The sequence below is a fragment of the Poecile atricapillus genome, chromosome 1, assembly GCF_030490865.1.
Source record: "Poecile atricapillus isolate bPoeAtr1 chromosome 1, bPoeAtr1.hap1, whole genome shotgun sequence".
Taxonomy (NCBI): domain Eukaryota; kingdom Metazoa; phylum Chordata; class Aves; order Passeriformes; family Paridae; genus Poecile; species Poecile atricapillus.
The window spans coordinates 167023639-167044731 of NC_081249.1; the positions used below are offsets into that span (position 1 = coordinate 167023639).

Sequence of the window (21093 nt, forward strand, 5' to 3'; positions counted from 1 at the left end):
CACTCCTATTGTCCACTAGCAACTGCCTTTAGAAATGGAGTACTGCGAGGTTTGAAGAGATGAGGCAGCTCCGCTCCATTCGGACCCAAGGGGGCCTCAGGGTGTGCTGCTTCTCAGCAAGTTTGAAAATTCCACCCTAAATATGACGGGCCGTACCCCTGGGGCTGCTGGAGAGCTGACACAGAGATACAACAACAGCAACAGGGGTCCGTATCAGCCAAGGGTTTGCATACACACACTGGCACACACCTATTCTCAAATACTTGGAAGAAGGAAAAGATATAAAGCTATAGATTTGTTTAACCAGAGTAATTCTTCTAGAAGGAGTAATAGACATCATGACACAAACTCAACTTTGGTCTAAAAGAAATAAAAATATCTTCCCACTAGTCTCCAAAGCTATCTTCTGAAGATAACACAAACACCTGCTGTATTTTAAAGGCATTTCATATCACTGAAATTTTTCTCCACTATTTCCCTTTCAAATTTACAGATCAGCCCTCAGCAGGTACCTTGGAAAAGGTTGATTCATAAAACTGAAGAAAACAGTTATCATCTTCCTGAAGGAAAATATGTGCGGCTCTGATGAGGCCAATTGCTGAAGCACCACAGAGCAGAGCCTCCGATGACCTTGTTTGAGCACAGCACAAGCCACATTGTTTGTGCAAACTATGCTCCCTAGTTAAAAAAGAAATCTGAATTTCTTTAATCTCCATTTTTTCACCTCTTGCATACCTCCAGGTTGTGTTTCAACAGTTATATATGCGACCTTAAACCACACTTCAGGGAAGGGATCTCGGCAGTCCCAGTTCAGCAAACATTTTGGGGCTGTAAAAGCTGATATCATGTCTTGAGCACCAGCCACACTCCCAGCTCCTAACAGACTCTCTCTATTAACTTCACCGACTGTCCCTTATCTCCAGCCCTTCTGGTGCACACCACAGTAGGGATATTTTGGCTTCCTTTCTTCGGCCTTACATCAAGGAGTTCCCCATCCTGGCCTGCTGCTTACAAAACAATTTATCAGGCCTCATTTCATTGCAGTGGGCCCTCACCCTTGGGCCCTCCCACCCTTTCCCCAGCAGCCCGTGGTGCTGGCACCAGGCAGGAGGGGAGCCGTGGGCTCGCTCCGGAGAGAAGCGCGCCAATGTGCTGATCCTGGCGCCTTCACCAGCCGGGTGCTGCCACAACCCTCACTCATGGCTCTCCTGCAGCAGGCCAGTGACTTCTATTTCCCCTTTCACTAGAATTCAAATCCTTGAGATTTCAAGACACTTGATATCTTTAACACGTCCATGTCTCTGGCAAATTTAATGCAAAGCAGAAAATGAGTGCAAAAGTTGTTAGGAGCCAAAAGACACAGACACACTGCCCGTCACAACTGTCTCACTACATTATGAAATAAAAGTAACCTTGTAAAAACCTTACCAAAATCCTGGGAAATATGGTAAAAAGAGTAGGTAAAAGTCTGTGGTGATTCCATCAAAGTTTCCTGATGGGCTCCCAGCATGGCAACCAGACTCCAGCCTGGCCTCCACTGGGCATTAGAACAGCAGTTCGGCACAGCTGGCAGCACCAGCAAGGCTGGCACGAAGAGAAACCAGCGGCTTCCTCCTTACTAGCACAGGAGGAAGCACAGGACTTCCTCTCTGCCTCCTCCCGTGCTGTGGGAGTGAAAGAGGAGATGGCAATCCAAAGATATATCAGTGCAGAAACAAAACAAAACAAAACAAAACAAAAAAAAAAAAAAAAGAAGCCCAGAGCAGGGCATGCAGCCACTGTTTAAAACGTAGGTGAGATTTAAATAGCAATAATCCCCAGAAACTATCTAGCTCAGGTCATCAACTAACAAGCTGGTTAATTCCTGTAAGGATTAATGCTTGAAATTATTATGTCTGACAGATGTTTGCTGAATGGGAACTACTCAAGAATACAAAGGATGAAGACCAGTGAGAAGTAAAAGTGCAAACAGGTACATCAGAGCTGAGATTTTAGAAATCATTAACTCATGCTCTAACGTAATAGTAATTTTCCACTTCTTCCACTTCTTTTTTTACTCTCAAGGTCCTAGCTGGAAATTCCCTTCACATACTGACACACTATTCTAGATTCTGCTCTCAGTTACAATCATGCAAGACAAAAAGGAGGTCAGCTGATATTTTCAGGAAATACCTCTGCTGCACAATTTGGCTGAATGGAATATACTTTGTAGGCATTAGCTGTCCCTCATGACAGAGCAGATGAAGGATGAATTCTCCTTTCCTAATTACCCAAAACTCAGCAGCACTCTCCCTTGATTAATTAAGATCCTGCTTTTAGACATTCAATAAAACCCACTACTGGTGCATCTAGATCCAATGGTGTAGATCTAATACACTCCAGGACCAAAACAGATGCCACTTACTCAAGTTAGTGTAAATCCAAAGCAAGTCTATAAGGCAAACAATCTCTCAATGTTTTTAGTTGCTGTGTGTCATACTTTATACTAACTGAGCAGCATCTCTAGAATTACAACTAATATGGAGGAGAGGTGGAGAAATCAATGAAAGCAAAACATGGGGGGAAAAGTTGGCTTGAATTCTACCTCCAAATTAGAAGCTACATGTAAAAACAGGGATAAAACTGTGAGTCTCTCCGCCCTTTTGGAATCAGCACAAAGGAAGAGCATGGGGAAAAACTTAAGAGAGGAACAAAGATAGATGAAAACCTAGGTGGAAGAACAAAAGTGGAACAGAAAATGTTTATCAAGCTAGCTGTGAAGTTGCTAATACAGAGAAATAACTGAAGACCAGCAGCCTCAGACAAGCTGTGGCCCCTACGTGCAATGGTGACCTCAGCACAGGCAACCAAACAGAATTTTGGTGAAAAAAACCCCAAGGGACAGAAGAGGAGAAACATCTTAAGAGTTAGCGATGCTGTGCTGATTGTACCTCTAGAGAGCGAAATGATATACCAGCTATTTTCCAATTGTCTTGTTAACCTTTTGCTAACATGAATAATCCTTAGAACTATATTAATATCTCAAAACACATCAGGATAAGAACATCTCAAAACACATAGGCATGCAGACTAAACTATACAATGCCTAGGGGATGGAAACTGGAGATTGGTCCACATGTCTCAAAGTCAAATCACAGTTGTTTTAGAATTATGTTGTTTGAAGGGGAGGTTTTAAATGCCTATAAGTGAACCCCTTCATCAGTTTTCCCTTGTTCTCTCTCTCTTGTAGTATATCTATAGTCACTGCAAATTTGCCGTAGTCCTGATAAAAAAAAAATAAATTAAAAAACCACACTGAAACTAATAGTAGTGAGGAAGCAAAGCGTACATGGCTAACATCAGCTATGCACAGCAGCTTCTCAAATAAGGTAAGAATCAGTCTCTTTGGATGACTAATCTAGAAGGCAAAGGAGCTCTTCTGGTGAGTACAGACAGCCACAAGCTAGAGGCAAAAATGAGAGGATCAAACTAACACTGAAAAATGCAGCATTCCCCACAAAACTTTCTGTAAGTTAATATCACAACATATGTAAAATATATATAAATACCACATTACCATTTGAGCATAATTCCCTTTAGAGCAAACTTGATTTTATATTTTTCCATATTTTTAAAGGAAACCAGGTTCAGCAAAATGTTCCAAATGTCCCCACAACATCTGACCTGCCATTCTCTTCTTTCCAGTACAAAGAAGTCCATTTTCAGTTTCAGCAAGGGATGAAACTGTTTTTCCCACTCTTCTGGCCAGTTATCATTTTTGTTATGGAAGTGGAAAGCATTTGAATGGCCCTTTCTTCGGTCTGACATGTCTAAGTTCAAACATGGATTCAGGATTCAGTTACATCTGTAACTGTGGTAACATCTGCTGTAGCTGTAACTCTTGTAACACATCTGTTGGATGATCTTAGATTACCTGGCAGCTCACAGGCACTGTGAAGGAAACATTTCTGCAAATGCAGTGCAGCCCATGGAGTTAAATGACTACACTGCCCCACTGATTAATCTCCTGTAAGTGATACTCTGGGCAGAATGGCCTCATTGCCCACTAACAGTCTTCATCTTCAAGCAGGCAGTGATGATTTGTCCTCTAACTGCTCAGGAGACAGACGTCATCACCCCAGCAGGGTTGCAAGGGTTATAAATTATAAAGTGTTGTCTGAGCTCTGACAAAGAGCTATGAAACCCCTCAGATAGGAAACAGAGCAGCAGTATGGAAATTTTTCTTCAACCATAGCAACTGTGTTATATATTCTTACTACTCTGCAGATCATATTTCTAACTATATTTTAGTGTGAATTAGAATAACATTGATATAAAGGGACTGTCAGTGCAAGTACTTCTCACCAAAGAATCTGGTTTGGAATTGGTGTGAAAGGACTTCTCAGAAGAGAAACACATCAAGCAATCAGGTTGTCCTAAGTACTGGGCTCTACTGGCAGGGATAGCACAGACAGGTGTCAAGCTCTTGATCTCTCTTTTTACACGGTTTCACTCTGTGTAAATAATGAATTGTTATGAAGAACCTCATCATTATGCACAGCCTAATGATTCAGGTGTCCCACCTGGCAAGCTGAGCATCTTAAAGGTCTGGCTCATCATAATGCTCTGTTCCATTCAGCAAGGAAAAACAAAAAACAAAACAAACCAACCAAACAAACAAAAGAGTATTTTGATTTACCAGCTAGCATTAAAAGAAACAAACAAAAAAACTCAACCCACACACCAAACCAAACTCTGAAAAATGTCAGAACTGACCTGAGCAAGATTAAAAGAACCAAAAAGTGGGTTAGCTGCTGATGTAGTTGCTTAACTGAGAAAAACATCTATTTGCAAATCCCCAAACTAAGGTGTAACCTGCTAGTAGCAATAACAGCACTTCACAAATACCAGTGATAGCTGACATAGGAAGGGCACTATAGAAAACAATTACCTGCAGAGCACTGAAGCACATCCAGGTAGATTCCTCAGCAGTGACTAACAACAGCTATTCAACAATAAAAGAATTTAAAAAAAAATAAAAAATGGGGCTGTGACATTTTAAGTATTGGGATTAAAAGTGTCGACATAATTACTTATAAAAATGGCTTTTATAAACACCTTCAGCTCTTTCATCAGACAGCAAATACTACCTCACTCTGCAGACCAGAGTGACAGCACCAGCTCTACTGCATCATGAGGTATTCACAGAATCACAGAATGTCTGAGCTTGGAATGGAACACTGGAGCTCATCTAATCCAACCTCCCTGTCAGTCTCGGCCCCTAGTAAAGAATGTTACTCAGGATTGTGTCCAGATCACTTTTGAGTCTATCCAGAGGAGACTCTACAACCTTTCTAGGCAACCTATATTATCACAATATACAATAGCTGGAGAAACAAAGACCTGAGGGGAGAAATAAAGTAATGCTGAAGGCAAAAATACCTTTAGGGTTGCTAGTAGATCCATCCCAAACAGGAATTTCTCTTGTAGAAAAAAATCAAACCAAACCAAACCAACCAACCAACCAGTAGAACCCCCCGCCCCAAAAAACCAACCAAACAAAAAACAACAACAAAAACCCCAAACAAACAAAAAAAACTCCAAAACCCCCAAAAAATCCAACCCAAAGATGCTTGAAATATTTTTCTTTTTGTTAGGCTGCAGACATTTTCTGTAGATTGGCATTTCACACCAACAGCATAACTAATGGAGTCGGCAGGTTTATAATCTGAGAAGACAAGGGAAAATCCCAGGCTCTGGTGAAGCCAAGGGCAATACTGTCACAGAGCCAAGATTTCTACCCTGACTCCTTAAAACTTAAGGAGTGGACTTAAAAGAAAGGTAACAAGTCAATTTTTCCTTGGGTGCTTTCTTAATCTGGAGATCTAAATTAACGCGCGTCTGTGGTGTTTACTGATCCAGTGTTATTAGCCAGTGTTAAAGTCTTAATACTTCACACAAAGCCTGTGCTTAACTTGCTGCACCAATACACCAATTCTGCTGACTTACATAAGAAACATCACCTACATTTGCCCAATGCTGACATCTGCCATTCATATAACCACTACCAAAGACTCGAGTGCTCATGCAAAGACTCTTGCATTAAGAAAAATCAGTCATCTAAGCTAAAGGAAATGCACAGCCTGGGGAAGAACTGACAGCTTCAGAACTGACAGAAATGATTTATTTTACTTAGTTACATAAACTTTAAGGCAGGAGGATATTTTCTCACATGACCCTGTCTTTGCATGTAGCTGACTTGAAAATGCAGTGGGTACATCAGTACTCCTTCCCCCTTCAGCTTCCCTGAACTCCTTCAGGCTGCACTGACAACAGGGTACAGAGCCTGGATAAAGACCAGCTGTTACATCTCAAACTGCTCCTCAGTCAGAAACAACACATGTTTTTATGATACAGTTGCCTCATTATAATGGCAGGAAAATAACACAAGCATGTAATGCTTTAAATCACATATCACTTCCATGTGAGATAGAGATAAAACACAGCCAAAAGTAACCCCTACACTTTTTTCACTGTTTAATTTATTACTGCTGTTGTGTCAGTCCAGATGAGTGAGTAGGCGAGTCAGTGTGTGAGATAATCTTTTAGGGTGAAAACTCCAATCTTGGTTTTTAAATAAAACCAAGTACCCAGATCCACTGTGGGTGGTTTACTCTGTCACACCTGTGACACCCTCCTGCCTGGTACCTACAACACAGCTGCCACACACATCAAGTGTACCCTATGGGATAAGATGTTAGTGTCTCACTTCACAGATGAAGGCACTGCTGCACTCAGCTATCATTCAAATCTATCATTCATATCAGCATCTATCATTCAAATGCAGCCTTTAAAAGACGCAACAACACACAAAGCATCCAACATCACTGGTCCCATTTTAAACCTCTGACTGTACATGCTCCTTCAAGATCACAGAGCAACCTGTGGCAGGCAAAGCCGCATTAAGGAAGGTTTAGACTGGAGGTTAGGAAGTACTTCCTGCTTAGCAGGCTGGTCAAACACTGCAATGGGCCTCCTAGAGAGGCTGTCAATGCCCCAAGCCTGTCGCTGTCTGAGGCATTCAGTGTCCTTAATAATGTGCTTTAATTTTTGCTCAGCCTCGAAGTCAAGACAGTTGCACCAAGTGATTGTTGTAGGTCCCTTCTATTTCATTATAATCATAATCAACCACAAGAGGAGCAGCGTGCAGACTTATGTAAAGTGTGTCTAGGATTCTCTGGTGACAGGCACTCTATCTGCTGCTGTAACAGTAAGTTCCCCAAGCTATCCCTCGTGGGGCTCTCATGTTTTACTGTCACGTTTCTCAAAAGGCTTTCTGCATAGCAAAACTATAACAGCAGCTATTTCACCTTTCAACACCACTAAATAAACACCAATCAAGAACAAAACAAACAATCCACAGCTTGATACCTGGATTCCAATCAAATTACAATCTCCTGGTTCTCCTGGTTTCCTGCTATCTCTTAATTTCTTCCAGTATGCTTTTTTATGCACCTGTTCTGTGATAGCCCAAGGCTGAGACTGCCCTGTAATCCTCAGTCTGTTATAGTCAAAGCAGAAATTCCCTTGAAATACCTTGATATGAAGGACTTCATATTAAGCCCATGTCTTTTGTTTAAGTGTAACATAGAAAAGAAGCTTATAACAGCAGACACATTAAGTCAGTTCTATCTAAGGGAAAGAAATATTTCCACACACCACCTTGAAATCAATGCACTTTCCTTGAAATACAGTTTAATCTGTGTGCACAGAAAGAGACATCAAAGATTGCTTATAAACCTGATATGGGGTGTCAGTCAGAAGCACCGCTCCTGTCAGACCTTCCTTCCTCAGCACTGAGGTGGGGCCACTTCAGATACCTGAAGTTAAATACCCCAGGGCTCTACTGTCTGAATAGTTTTTCTGTAATTAAGGCAGTACCATCCTGTGATGCAATTTATCAGCAATACATATGATAAGCAGCAATTCACTCTACTTTAAGTCTACGAAGCAGTAAATCCACAGCAATGTTTAACAGCATGTTGTAGTCATCGGTCCTTGTGGAAGCTCCAGCTCTGCAGAAGCGTGTGTAAGGAGCAATCCTTATGTAAGGATCTTTAAACTTTCAGTTTAAAAGACTCCATTTCCTTGATACTTCAACTGTAATGCCCTCAGCAAACACTGGAGAACAAACAAGGAGAGTAAACTCTCAAACAAAAGAACAAGACTGTGTTTAAGTTGATGCTGACAGCACTGCAGCTAATCATGGAAGTATTACAAGAAAAGTCTGCATATGTCAATATCAGCCTCAGGCAATAAAATTGCATTTCAGACCAAAATGTAAGGAAAATATAAAGCTGTGACATTTGGGCCCTATAACTAATCAGTGTCAGGCTATTTTGAACTTTAAACACTGCATGTGATGGCAACTGATGACACAATGACACTTTTCAGTTTTTCTCATGTAATTTCAGACACTTTAACCAATATTAGCTAAAGGCACTAAATTACTATCATTCAGTTGTTTGCAGAGCAAACTTGCATGATCAAAAGGGACCCTGACCACCTGTTTTGCATGTTTTAATTTCATTGAATTGCAGCCTGAAGAAGCTGAGACATTACTGACCATCAGTAAACACTACCCTAAAAGATACTTTCCTTCAAGAGTAAGAGAATTCCAGTTACTGCGCTCCAAAGACAGTGAGAAGGTTTTCAGCCACACTCAAAGCAGTATTGAAGGACCTGGTATTTATTCCAGACTGATGTCAGGTGCCTGATACCTTTGTCTTCATATAAAAAACATGCCAAGCAAAAAACTCTTTTGCCAGTTACACCCTCTGTTAACATTCCTGGAGCTCAAGAGTTTTTCCTGGACAATGTGGTTTTTTTCCTTCCACATGCCTGAATTACCAGGATTCCCACTTGGCCCACAGTCCTTATGTGGACATAAACAATCCAGTTATAAGGGGACCCTTTCTAAGGACACCATTGCACCTGTCTATATGGTAGAACAAGTTTGAGAAGACACATCAAAGCTGTGCCACAAAAACCTATCTGCAGCTGACAAGGACTAACAGTTAAGAAAACCCAAATCAAAACAGAAATCCAGTATCTTGTCATTGCTACAAATGATCTGGGATTTGTCCTGCCAGAACACATTATTTTGAGTCAGGATGAATAATCACTGCTTTTGCTTGGCTTCATGGGAATTATGCTTATATGATGGCAGTCTTTAAACTTTGAAATTTTGTCAAAATAAAATAAATATAAAGACACTAGCAGAGATCATAGAGCTTCTGTGCTTGTGCAAATGTGTGCCTGGTAGAACAAAGACAGGACTTGTGCCCTGGAGATGCAGGGATGTAAAAACAAAGCACTCTGTGACCAGGCCAACTCAGGAAATCAGATCTGCAGAGCTGTGTTCCTTGGCTAATTTAAAGTATACACTGAACTGTACCAAGGTTCTGTTCACATGTTCAAAATGCAATGTATCATATCAGTGCTACTTGTATTCTTTGAAGTTTTCAGGGGCATTTACTCAGAAAATCCTTCTCCCTTTCTCTTTACAACTTCATTTGCACCAAACGTATTATTGCCAAATGGAGGCTGTCAAATATGAATGTATCACTCAGTCACTGAGCTAAAAATTTGGGAAAACTAGCAAGTATCTGATTTTAGACTTGCTTTTCCCTGTTGGCCTGTTTCTACAAAATTTGCAGGAACTTAATTACTTTGGAGCTGTTCTCCTTATGTCATACTTGGCTGAAACTGGGAAATGGCAAAGAAATATTACATACGGGACACATACCAAGACTTGTGTGTATGTGTGTGTATACATATATATATATGTATATATATATATAAACTGATAGCAAAAAAACTTGCTTCTAACAGATGCCAGTTATCTTTCTGAAGCTGCAGTGCAGGTGTGGAGCATCCCCTCAGGCAGTGGAATTGCTCTCCAAAGTCATGTGCATGCAGGTACAGCCACATTCTGAGGCCAAGCATCCACAAGTGTATACAACAGATTTAAGGATGATTTGTAAGCCACAGGTAAGTGGAAGAGCACAAAAAATGGCTTTTTCCCAAAGAAAAGCTAGACATTCTTTGCCATGAGGTGAGTGCACAAAGGCCACAGAGGACATATGTGCCAGGAACAGACTTGGAGGCATGGTAGAAGTCCTGACCAAGATGAGAGGGAAAGGAGCAGTGAAATATAGCTGAAGGGAAGAACTGGAACTATCAAAAGAAATACAACAAGAGAGGCAAACACCACAATACCACACCCTGAATGGTTGTTAATTCTGGCTTCCCTGGGAATTTGAGGGGACTCCGGATCTGATGATTCACAAACAACATGGAAACAGTATTGGATGTAGGGGAAAGCTGCTTTTATAGAGGGACCATCTGCATTGTCAGACTCCATTTCCTGACAACAAGTTTGTAGGGAACAATGTTACTGTGACTCACCAAAAGATGTTTGTTTCTTGTGGAACAAAAAGTCGCCAAAGGACTGATTGCAGTAAGTTACATTTCCTTGAGATCCAACTGGCTCACACACTTGGCAGCCACAGAGACCCTGCCAAGCTGATGTACATTTCAACAACTGCAGATTTGGGACACTTTCAGGAAAAGAAGGAAAACACTTGGAGGCAACCAATCAGCTTTTAAAGTTCTGTGGCATTTTTTAAATTCTTTCCCCAGAAAACAAGCACTGTGTACAAAGATTTTCAGATGATGTGCACCATGCCAAAGGCTGAAAAGTAACATCCAAAACTAGCAGCAAGGAAGTGGCAAGAGTAGCATAGTGATTTTATTTTTCATTAATGATTCAAGACAGACAGGCTTAGATTTGAGGCAAAGGAGAAGACAGGCATCCTTGCTCTGATGAACTTGCAAAATAAAGCAGTGTCTTGCAACCATAATTCTCAAAATTAGTCATCATATACATGCATAATTCCTGCAGATTTTGGTCTGTTAACCTATTTGAGTAGATCTATTTCTATGAATAAAATTTTCCTGGACAAAGATCTAAACTCACACAAGGCCAAGCCAATAAGGATGTGCAAATAAAAGAGATGGCAGAAAACAGTGTATGAGAAACCAAAGCCTCAGTATACCTTGGGGTGTGGGGGAACTTTACATACAGAAGTTACACAGAATGTTAGTTGCTCTTATAATAGAAAAACTGGGAAACTTTCTAACTATTTAGGAAGAAAATGTGAGACAAGGTCAAGACCCCCTTAAGGGGAATCAGAGCCAAGCTAGGATGTATCCAACAGGTTTGAAGGGGAGAGAAGTGGAAAGGGAGAAGAGGAACAGGGACCTCGCAAACTGCAGTAGAGTCCTGGCAGTGGGGACCTACAGATGAAGAAATGTGACAGTAACGCTGAGCAACCGGCTTTGGCAAGAGCCTGACAGCTATCTGAGGAAGAAAAGTTGCAGAATGCAGCTAAGTGCTGAACCAGGCTGGCACTCGTTAGCAGATGAGATTTTCTGAAGGAAGCTAAATAAAAGGCTTCACTCGTTTAGCGTATAATACTTGGGGAGATGTGCTGCAGTTACTGCAGCTACGGTATTACGTGTACCAGGAGTAGCCGGGGAGCCCTCGTAGTACCCAGGGAGCTGTCCCGGCAAGGACAAGCCCTGCCGGCAATCGCTCTCTGCGGTCCCGGCGGTGCCGAGCGGGCTGTCCCGGCGGCGCTTCGCCCCGGCGCGCCGAGCAACAGGAGGCGGCTCTGGAGCTGACAGCGAGCCCCTCCGAGCCGCCCGCCGGCACGGCACGGGACGCTGCAGTCCCAGGCGCCGCCGCCTCCTCGCTTCTCCCTCCCGCAGCCCCCCCAGCACCGGCAACAGGCCCCGAGCAGCGCGGCAGGGCCCGTCGCACTCACCGCCGCGGCACCGCCGCCGCCGCTTCCCCCGCGGGCAGCCCCAGGCCGCGCTGCCGCTCCCCCGCCGCGCCGCGGCCGCTCGGGCTCTCGCTCAGCCTCGGCCGGGCCGCCCGGCACCGGCCCCGCCGCTCCGGGGGCTGCGCGGAGGGCCCGCCCTCGCCGCCGCGGCCCGGCCCGGCGGGCGGTGTTATGTAAGCCGGGCCGGCCCGCCCTGCCAGCGCCGCCGGCCGCGGAGCCCCCGCCGAGGACAGCGGGGCAGGGCTGGCCTTGGCGGCGGCAGCGGCGGGCGAGCGGCTCTGGGCGCCAGGTGAGCGCCCGCGCTCTGCTATTTTTAGCGGAGTAAAATGCAGCAGAAGAGGAGAAGCTGAGTTTCTCACAGTATCGTGTTCTGGGGGACTCGGAGCTCCGGCAGTCACCGAACACCGAGCGACAAGCCCCGGGCGATCCTTGCCCGTGCCGCTAGCTCCGGCCATCCGTGCCAACACGTGGGGAAGACTCTTGGTGTTTCTTCTGAATGGTCAGCAAGCAGGCGGGCAGGCAGCCTGCATCTCAGCACTTACACGTGCATGAAACAACCCCAGCTCATCACTGGCAGTGCCAACAGGAATTCATCCGGATACATTAGGTGGTATTTTGGGGGGAAAAAACATCAACGAAAACTTAGTAAAAAAAAACCAAAACTGTTTCCACTGTAGTACTGATTCAGGCACAAAGTCTACTGCGTGTGCTCAATTATGGAAAAAAAATCAGAAACAAAAGGAGCAGCAGTGGAGGTGCATTGCCAGGCACAGCGTCGGTTCTGTAGCCCAACGAGAGAAGCCAGAGTCATTAACATCTTGTGCTCCATCTGCAGCATCAGAAAGTTGTAATCATATGAGAGCCTGTGTGCTGAGCCACTGGGAGGGAAGGAGGAAAGAACGAACAGCTTCTTCATATTTGAACAGTAATATAATGTAAACAAACTTAATGAGCATGTGAAAAGCTTGCATTTCATAAAGAACTAAACCATCCTCTTTGGCAGGGGTTGTATTGCTGCCCTCTGCTGCTGGGAAGTTGGGCGGTTCATCTGCCTAACGAGCAGAAAAACGGCTATTTGCGATAAAAATCTCTGATTACACACAACAGCTCTGGGGCCAAGAGCCTCGAGATACAGTTATGTATGTGCTGCCCACACCAGCAAGGTGATCTGCCATCCATGTGCCAACACATTCTTATCTCTAGTAGCTCTGTATTTACATGGCTCCCAAAGCATCAAGGAATCCCTATCCCTCACCAGCAGTGGAAAAGGTTATAGGAAATTCTGTCAAAACTTTATGGTAACGAATGTACTTTTACAGTTGGTTCTGACCTTGAAGCTTCCACTGCCCACAGGGCATACTGCAGTAGTACAATTTGGGGTGACTATGTTTGAAATTGTCACTGAGAGGGGAACTGAATGCTGTAAACTCCTTGTTTACTCTTTGTTTTGCAAACCTTTCATCTAATTTGGAAAATAATTTATTTGCTAGTTTGGCTTCGACAGGCTATTTACTTGGACTAAGTTTATAAAGACTGTGTAAAATTGAATCTATGCCTAGGCAACTGCCCTTGCCCATGATAATTCAGAGCTGAATATCTCTCAGTGACCTTTGGAATAGTGTGAGGAAATGGATACAATCCAAATGGGTTGTGTTCCAAAGGAATGCATCTAGAATAGGCAGATGACAGAGAATATAAAATCTTACTTGTGAATTTGCCTTAAGAAAGCAGGATCGGCTATCTTGGTGAGTAGATGAAATACTGTTACTGAAAGTGATTAATTCCTCAGGAAACCACCCCCTAGGAAGTTACTTCACATACCTAGACCTTTCAAACCCCTGTATTCAGAAAGCTTGCTGGTGGGGGACAATACATCACTGTATCTAAAAATTGCTTGAATGAAGCTCCTCTTCTGCATTTTCCCATGTGGAGGCTTTCATGGCTCTGATTTTACTCCCTCAAACAGCTTGTACATGCTGAGTTACAAAAATCCCTACACACAGGCAAACAGCAGGCATTAAGTAAATGAGCATTCAGTGCATTACCCAAATAATAAAAAGCTGCCCACAAACCACATGTAAATGACAAAGGAGAGGTTAGAATGACTGCAAGCAGTGCGGAAGGGTGGAGGGGCTTCTGAAAAGGAAAGAACAGCAGCCTTAGCTCTCTTTCTTTGGAAGTAAGGAATATATTTTTAGAAGCAGTTAGCCCAGCCTATAAACCAAACCACAAGTGTTTAGTCAGTGAATATATACCATTTTCAGGCATTTCCTGTGATGAGCAGAATGCCCAAGAGACTGGGTGGAAAGCACCAAATACTGCAAATGTAACAATGGTTTTGGCATGGCTTACTACAGGAGGGCCTGCATGACAGCTGTAGGGTATCAGAGAACCACTTAAAATGCTGCAGGGTAGCTGCTGTCTCTCATTAGTGTAACACACCCACTTATTCATGCTCATAACTGATGACAAACTAGTATTACAAGGTATTAGGATGTTTTCCTTTATGTTTTCTTGGGTACAGCAACACAAAATTGTTATACAAATAATGAGTCACATGGCAGTCAGGGTGGAAGGGACAGCATTTGTTGGTAGAATAACAGTTCTGTGAAGCATACCAGTGACATGTCTTTAGCATGGGAGGTTTCAATATTGGAGCTTTTCAGTGTTTTTTTATAGCTACGAGACATTGCACACTGCTTGACAGAAAGCTTTTGTGGGTGGTGGGGGGAGTTGCTACACAAGAACCCTCTCCTCAGTTAGTGAGGAATCAAGAACTGTAAACTTTAAATGCTGATGCCAAAGCAGCATATCCTCAGGAGCACTAGGCCAAGGACCACACTGGCAAACCAAGCTAAGTTCCTGTCTTTCTTATTCATCCAGAGACCACATGGACTTAAACCCTGCATTTCACATTCTCCCTGCTGCATTTGCTGGACTCTACCTTTTGTCTAATTTGGCTCCACACCTGAGCATAGACTGACTACCTCCATAGGGAAGTGAGACTTTGTGTTACTGGATCAGTTCTGACACCCTGTCACTTTATGGCCAAAGTTTTTGTTGCATTAAGATTGGCAGAAAAAATAATACCCCTTTCATCCCAACTGGCCTCAGATATCAGGAGGGGCTGGGGAAAGCTGGGATTATTCTGAGTGATAGCAAATTCAACACTAATGAACAGAAATTCAGGGCAAATGGGACATTGTCATTCCAATTATGTTCAACAAGAACTACCACATTTTCAAATTCATAAATGGTGTGATACACTCTAAGTCTGGTCACATCCAATGAACTCTCAAGGCTGGCCAGAAGTCCAGTCCTGTTCAATTACTCTCACAGCCAGGTGCAACCTACTGTAGTTTACTGAGCAACACACAGACAGGATCATATCAGAAGAAAAGACTCCAGGGAGAACTTATAGCACCTTCCAGTCCCTAAAGGGGATCTCTGATGTGCTTTGAAAGTGTGAAGGAAGCAGCAGCAAAATGGAAGGCTGTACGTTTAGGAGGATGCAGTGCTAACTTTTGTAACTAACAGCAATGCCCCCATTGGCACTCAGCAAAGGAGCCAGGGAAAGCCAAGACTCCATGAAAATCAGGATTTGAAGCCAAATCTCCTGTGTAACAATTCCACTGCATTAGGTTTTCTTCCTTACTACTCTCCACATTTTTTTTTTTTTTAAATTATAGAAGTTGCCAACAACTAGTTTAAGAAAATATTCTCTGAAGTCCTCTGAATTGAGAGCAAAGACAACTGTTGTTATATGACATTCCATCATTAAAATTATTCCTTGCTTCCCTTCCCACCACAAACACAGTTTTGTTATACCAATTTCCCTGAGACTCGGTAGGTTTGGAGCTACACTTTCACCTTTAATAGTCTCCCTTTTCCTAGACATGACAGGTTTGTAGAACAATTGGTTTAGATCTAGTCTTTTAGGGGTTGGGAAACACATGCTGCACCAAACAACTGCATGCCAGTGTTTAAAATATTGTCAATCTTGGAAGTCTTTAGTTTTACTTTCCTCCTTCCATGGCACACAGACCTTGAATCATTCACCGTGGTAGTCAAGCATGATAAAACAGAGCACTCTGATTGTTTCAAACTAGAGTACAGTGACAGAAAGCAGCTGTGAGGGTATACATTTGTCTCCTTCTGTCTCCCAGGACTAGCAAGGATGAAAAAGTAGAATGTGAACAAAGAGCAAAAGGGCTACTGATAAGAAAGGGAGTCCAAGGATGATTCAGAGTGATCTGAGCATCACTATGACAAGGCAAGGGATTGTTCTGAAACTCAGAGCTTTCTGCCAGGCTGAAAATGCTTTTGTTTGTCTGTTTAAAATGAAGTCAAGCTGATTATAAAGCAGGCTTTTATACAAGACCAAGAACTGCTACAATTAAATGACACACAACTTTCAGGGCCAAGATCTTTATCCTGCAAGTTGCTAGCTATGTTGAGGCTGGGGAAGCAATCTCAGATGCCATGGATATTAGCAAGGGAAGAAGGCTACTATGAACTTAAGAGGAAACCCTTGAAGTACTGCAGGACGGAAACTTCAATCACCAAATTACTAGAAATTAACTTAAAGGGAAGCATTAGAAAGGATGCAATTATTTTAAAGGAAATTACAAGATACTTATGCTTGCATTTGTGGAGAAGCTGCCCATTCCATGAAAGAACTGCTTGTCCTCTAAAGCGCATAGTTAATAATCATCCCCCCAAAAAACTTGTGTGATGCAGCTATGAGCAATAAAACCACTGCATGTGCACAGTGAGAGTAATGAATATCACTGTATCTATACGGAGCATTTAGAAGTACTCTTGAAAAGTCAGATTTTCAAAACTTACACATTTTTCAAAAACAGAAAGTAAAAACATTTTAGAACATCAAAAATCCCCTAACCTCCCTCCTCTACATATTGTTATTTCTGGTTTTACAAGTTTTTCTTTTTAATTAACTGCAGCAATCTAAAAATTCAAGTTTATGAGCTCCCCTTTAAGAATCTGCATTTTTACCTCCCACAAGAGATACTTTGACTCTGTTCTTCATCTTTGACTCCACACATTACAAATGCAAGTATGCCCAACACACCCACTCCTCCTCTCCCATTTTAAGTTTCTGCTACGCGTTTGCATCTGATTTTTTTCACATCACATAAAAACTCTGCAGACCACGTGATATAGTCCTACTGTACTCATGGACACTTTTAACATACACATGACATCAATACCTGTGGTCAGCAGGCAGGGATTTAAAGCACACCAAGTTCAAAGCACCTGCTGATTTCACAAACACACACTCCTAGAAAAAATGAAAGACTAAAGGGTGTGCACAGAAAGAATCTTTATTAATATATTGTAGTACCAAGCTTAAAAGCTCTTAAGATATACAAAAAACCTCATCATTAAGATTCTTCATACCAATTCCTTCTACTTTACAAATACAGTATTGTGTGCAGAACTCTTGAATTTTTACTTGGGGAAATAGGTCATACAGATGAAACTCACATGTGATGACGTGCTTGGTACTATCTGTCTTCTGCCACAGAGAAGATCAAATGGCCAGTGCTATTTACTAAAGCCAAGTTGAGTTTTTGTAACGAGATGCATTTCGCAAAATTACATACCAAAATACTTTAATTAAAACCAAAAATATATAGGAGAGGTAAGGTAATTCAGAAGTGCTGAACAAGAAGGGATGTAACCACTGAGGTACCAAGCAATCAGCCCTGCCCTTGTACCACAATGTGTAACTCTGGCCTCACCCAGACCGAAGCTTCCAGGGCCCCCTCGTGGTCATGACATCCAGGATAATCGCACTCGAGCACCTCACTGCACCTGCATGCTTTTCAAATAAACACAGCCAGTGAAAGCACCCCTGTCAGCACTGCTGTGACAGTGTGCTGGCAGACCTTAACTGGGGCACAAGAACCTTACAGGCAGTGAGTACCTGGGGTTTTCCCAGCCTTACTAGAAGCTGAGACACTTCTAGCACTTTAAGTAAATTATAGCTGTACAAATTACCATACCAGAGACCAAGACCCTGTTTCTGTGGATGAGAGTGCATAGGAAGCGAAGAACAGGACATGCATTTGGTTACAATACCATAACTCCTCTCCCTAGCCTTCTATAGCTCAAGACTTGATACCATAATGGTGTCTTTATATTTAGGAGATCAATTTTTTTCTTGAGCTTGCCCAGTCTTTTTCTAAGGCCTAACAAAGATTTTAGCACTCCTAACTCGTGGATGAAAAGAGGCCAGAGGTGCTCTCATTAAAGGCACTATTTCTCAGTTCTGCATGGAACCAGATGCATATAAAATTATTCTTCCTCCGTAATACTGAAAGACTCAGAAACCATTACCACCTGCAAATTCAGAAACAAGGATTTAGCAGATTTTCATATGCCAGACCAGTTGCAAGCAGCTTATTTATTCCAAAGAATAAACCTGCTCCTCTATTACAGAGGTCACAGTACTTGTCCTTGCTTCGGGAAAGTGTCACAACTCACAAAGCTGAAAAAAAACCTCACAAAGAGGTACACAGTGATACCAGTGTCATTAAGAACTAAATTAAGTTTAAAGAGTGCCTCATTTAAAGGTCCACATTCAAGCCTGAACATGACCTTCTGTTGTGTTTGTTAAATGTGGGGCTCAGACATTTCTCCTCGGATGTTCACCATGATCCCTCTCTGCCAAAGCTATCTTTACATGGTTTAAATCAAGAAACTGCCTTAGGTCATGTTTATATCCCCATTAGTTAAACTGATACAGGTTATTTTGTAAATATTCTTCACCTCTCTCATATATGAAATGGACTACTGTATTTTAAGGCCAACACAAATCTCCTCTTAGGAATATGCCATCAATCCATGGATAAAATAATCCATTATTTTATTACCTATCCAGTTCAGAAACAAACTTACATATAGATCTCCGGGTTAGATCCAAAACAGGAAGTCAGGTACAGTTCAGGTTCCAAAATGTCTATTTACCTGTAAAACACCCACAGCATTTCTTTGTTTCTGCTGTTTGTTGCTCGACTTTTTAAAACTAGCACATTTCCAAAACAGCCAGGAACTTCTCACAGATGTGTTTTCAGTGCTCACAAGTTAGGCAGCCCAGAATTGTAAGTACATTTTAAGCATTCATACTTCTCTCAAAACTGAGGATATGTTGCTGCAGCCAGATGTTACTGTGATGGTACACTGAGATTATTTACCTGGCATGCAAAACAGCTGGAGCTCAAGCTATCCCACTTAAAAACTTCAATAAACAAACAAAAAAAAACCCCACCTAAATAGAGCTCAATTGTTAGGGCAAAACAAGGGACTTCATTTTCAGTCACTATCACAATTAAGAATGACACATGTATCAGACTTGAACATAAAAATGTGTCCTGTTTTGATAAGCTGAAATGAGACTTTTCTTTCTCACTAGCTAATTTACCCCTCCCCTTTTTAAAAGGAAATAAAAACCTTTTTGCTGACAGCATCATTCTTGGATGTCCACCTCCTTGTACACCATGTGAGAACAAACCACAAATCGATAAATCATAATTCTGTTCTGCAGCAGAATGTCTGAAGTAAAACCAGTTTAACTGACTGAGCATTTAATCTTTGCAGTTTGAATACTGGTGCTTTTATGAGAGTTTTCAAAATGAGGTGATAGGTCTTCTAACAGGAACATCAGCAAAATGCCAGGAGTCTTATGGGAATTCCATTAATATTTCTTCTGAACAGATGATTTAAACCATTATCTGGAAAACACAAGAAGTTTCACTTAGACTAATGTGATGGTGACATAATTATCTGTTTCTAGAGTGTAATGGACAAATTGTTGTAAGTTTTATCAGCAGGTAAGTGTTTATCCTCTGAGTGCTGCATATTGCATAATCCAAAAGCATTTGACCATACTAAGTATTTTATTAAAAAGCATTCGGTTAAGCTTAATATCTCATAGGCCAATCTCATAAAACTACAGTAACTACAAATTCAGGATTTCTATTTAACCTAGTACACAAGACTTCTGATAAGCTTTCCAGCATTTTATAGCAGTTTTTTCAGTGTTCAGCAGATGTTACTCTATTTGCTAAACAATATCAGACTGCAAAATTGCTCTTACTGTTGATAGATCAATAATGACACGGGAAAAGTCATTATCTCCGTGGCAACAGAGTGGCAACTGTTGGAGGAATATTGCGCATGTGGCTGCTGCGCTCTGACAGTCATGCCTCGGCTTCCTCATGCTGCTGCTCTCTCTGCAAGCCTGGTATACCCAGGGTACCAACAACCAAGGGCACCTCTTAGACTACAGAGGATTAAACTACAGCTGTGGTTATATGATTTCTGAAAGAATGTATACTCACAGGGTTTATTACACTTGATGTCTTTATGTTACTTATTCTTAATGAACCATCCCTTTGTAGAAACGGCTCGGACAAAATTCAAGAAGGCAAATAGCACAGTATTCTGTTCATAGCCCAATATTTCATTGAAAGAAAACACTTAGTTGTCTTTAAGAATAAAAAGATACCTTTCTTGTCCATCAATTTTCATTTAATTCCACTTTAACTCCCCAGGATCTAAAAGTGGCAGGGGTCTTTATACTTGATTAAAATGACAGAAGAGGCCACCTCTTTTGTCATTTAATGATATTACATTTAACACTTGTTATGTCTTTCTACATTGAAACAGTCCAACAAATAGGAAAACATACTTTTAGTCTGCATAAATTACTGCAGTTCCATCTAGCACGAACAAGTCATTTTTTTTTTACTGCACAACCTTCACCATGTTAATCACAAGTTAATCTCAGAAAGCAAGCACTCCTCTGTCTTGATCACCATGGCTGAGCCTGGCTTGTGGTATTTTCTTGAAATCAAAACATACCAACTCACAGATTACATGGTGTTTATCATCCATACAACATATGAACATTGTCTTCAGATTAAACATGGAAAGTATTTCCTCAAAAATACATCTACTTTTAGATACTGCAGCAACACTGTACTTATTCATGACCTACTCACATGGGATGACAAAGAGCAAGTTTGCAACAATTCCCTTTGCAATCTGTTCTGCAAACATAAATTTAAATAAAAGGCAAGAAAAGTGATCCTGAGAGTGGCTTAAAAAAAATTAAAACAAAGTTTCCAGTCACGCATCAGCTGGATTCCACAAAATACAAAAATTAGGCGAGCACTCT

The 21093-nt window shown here is 41.9% G+C and overlaps 1 protein-coding gene and 1 non-coding gene across 4 annotated transcripts in view; both read right to left on the minus strand.

Moving 5' to 3' along the window:
• Nucleotides 1–12011, minus strand: part of SYNE3 (spectrin repeat containing nuclear envelope family member 3) — a 63688-nt gene extending 51677 nt beyond the window's left edge. The window contains exon 1 of one of the 3 annotated variants that reach the window (XM_058837990.1): nt 11871–12011. Coding sequence is in view for 2 of the 3 variants with exons in the window: in XM_058837981.1 (XP_058693964.1) it covers nt 1429–1510 (82 nt within the window). In the remaining variant the exon portion in view is untranslated. Of the gene's footprint in view, nt 1–1428; nt 1511–11870 lie in introns of those variants that run through there. The other 2 variants (XM_058837981.1, XM_058837973.1) reach the window with 2 other exon arrangements.
• A 7921-nt stretch (nt 12012–19932) lies between these two features.
• On the minus strand, nt 19933–20205 carry LOC131575008 (small Cajal body-specific RNA 13). Its single transcript, XR_009276657.1, has one exon. It is a non-coding gene; the product is annotated as a small Cajal body-specific RNA 13 (non-coding RNA).
• Nucleotides 20206–21093: the final 888 nt, after the last annotated feature.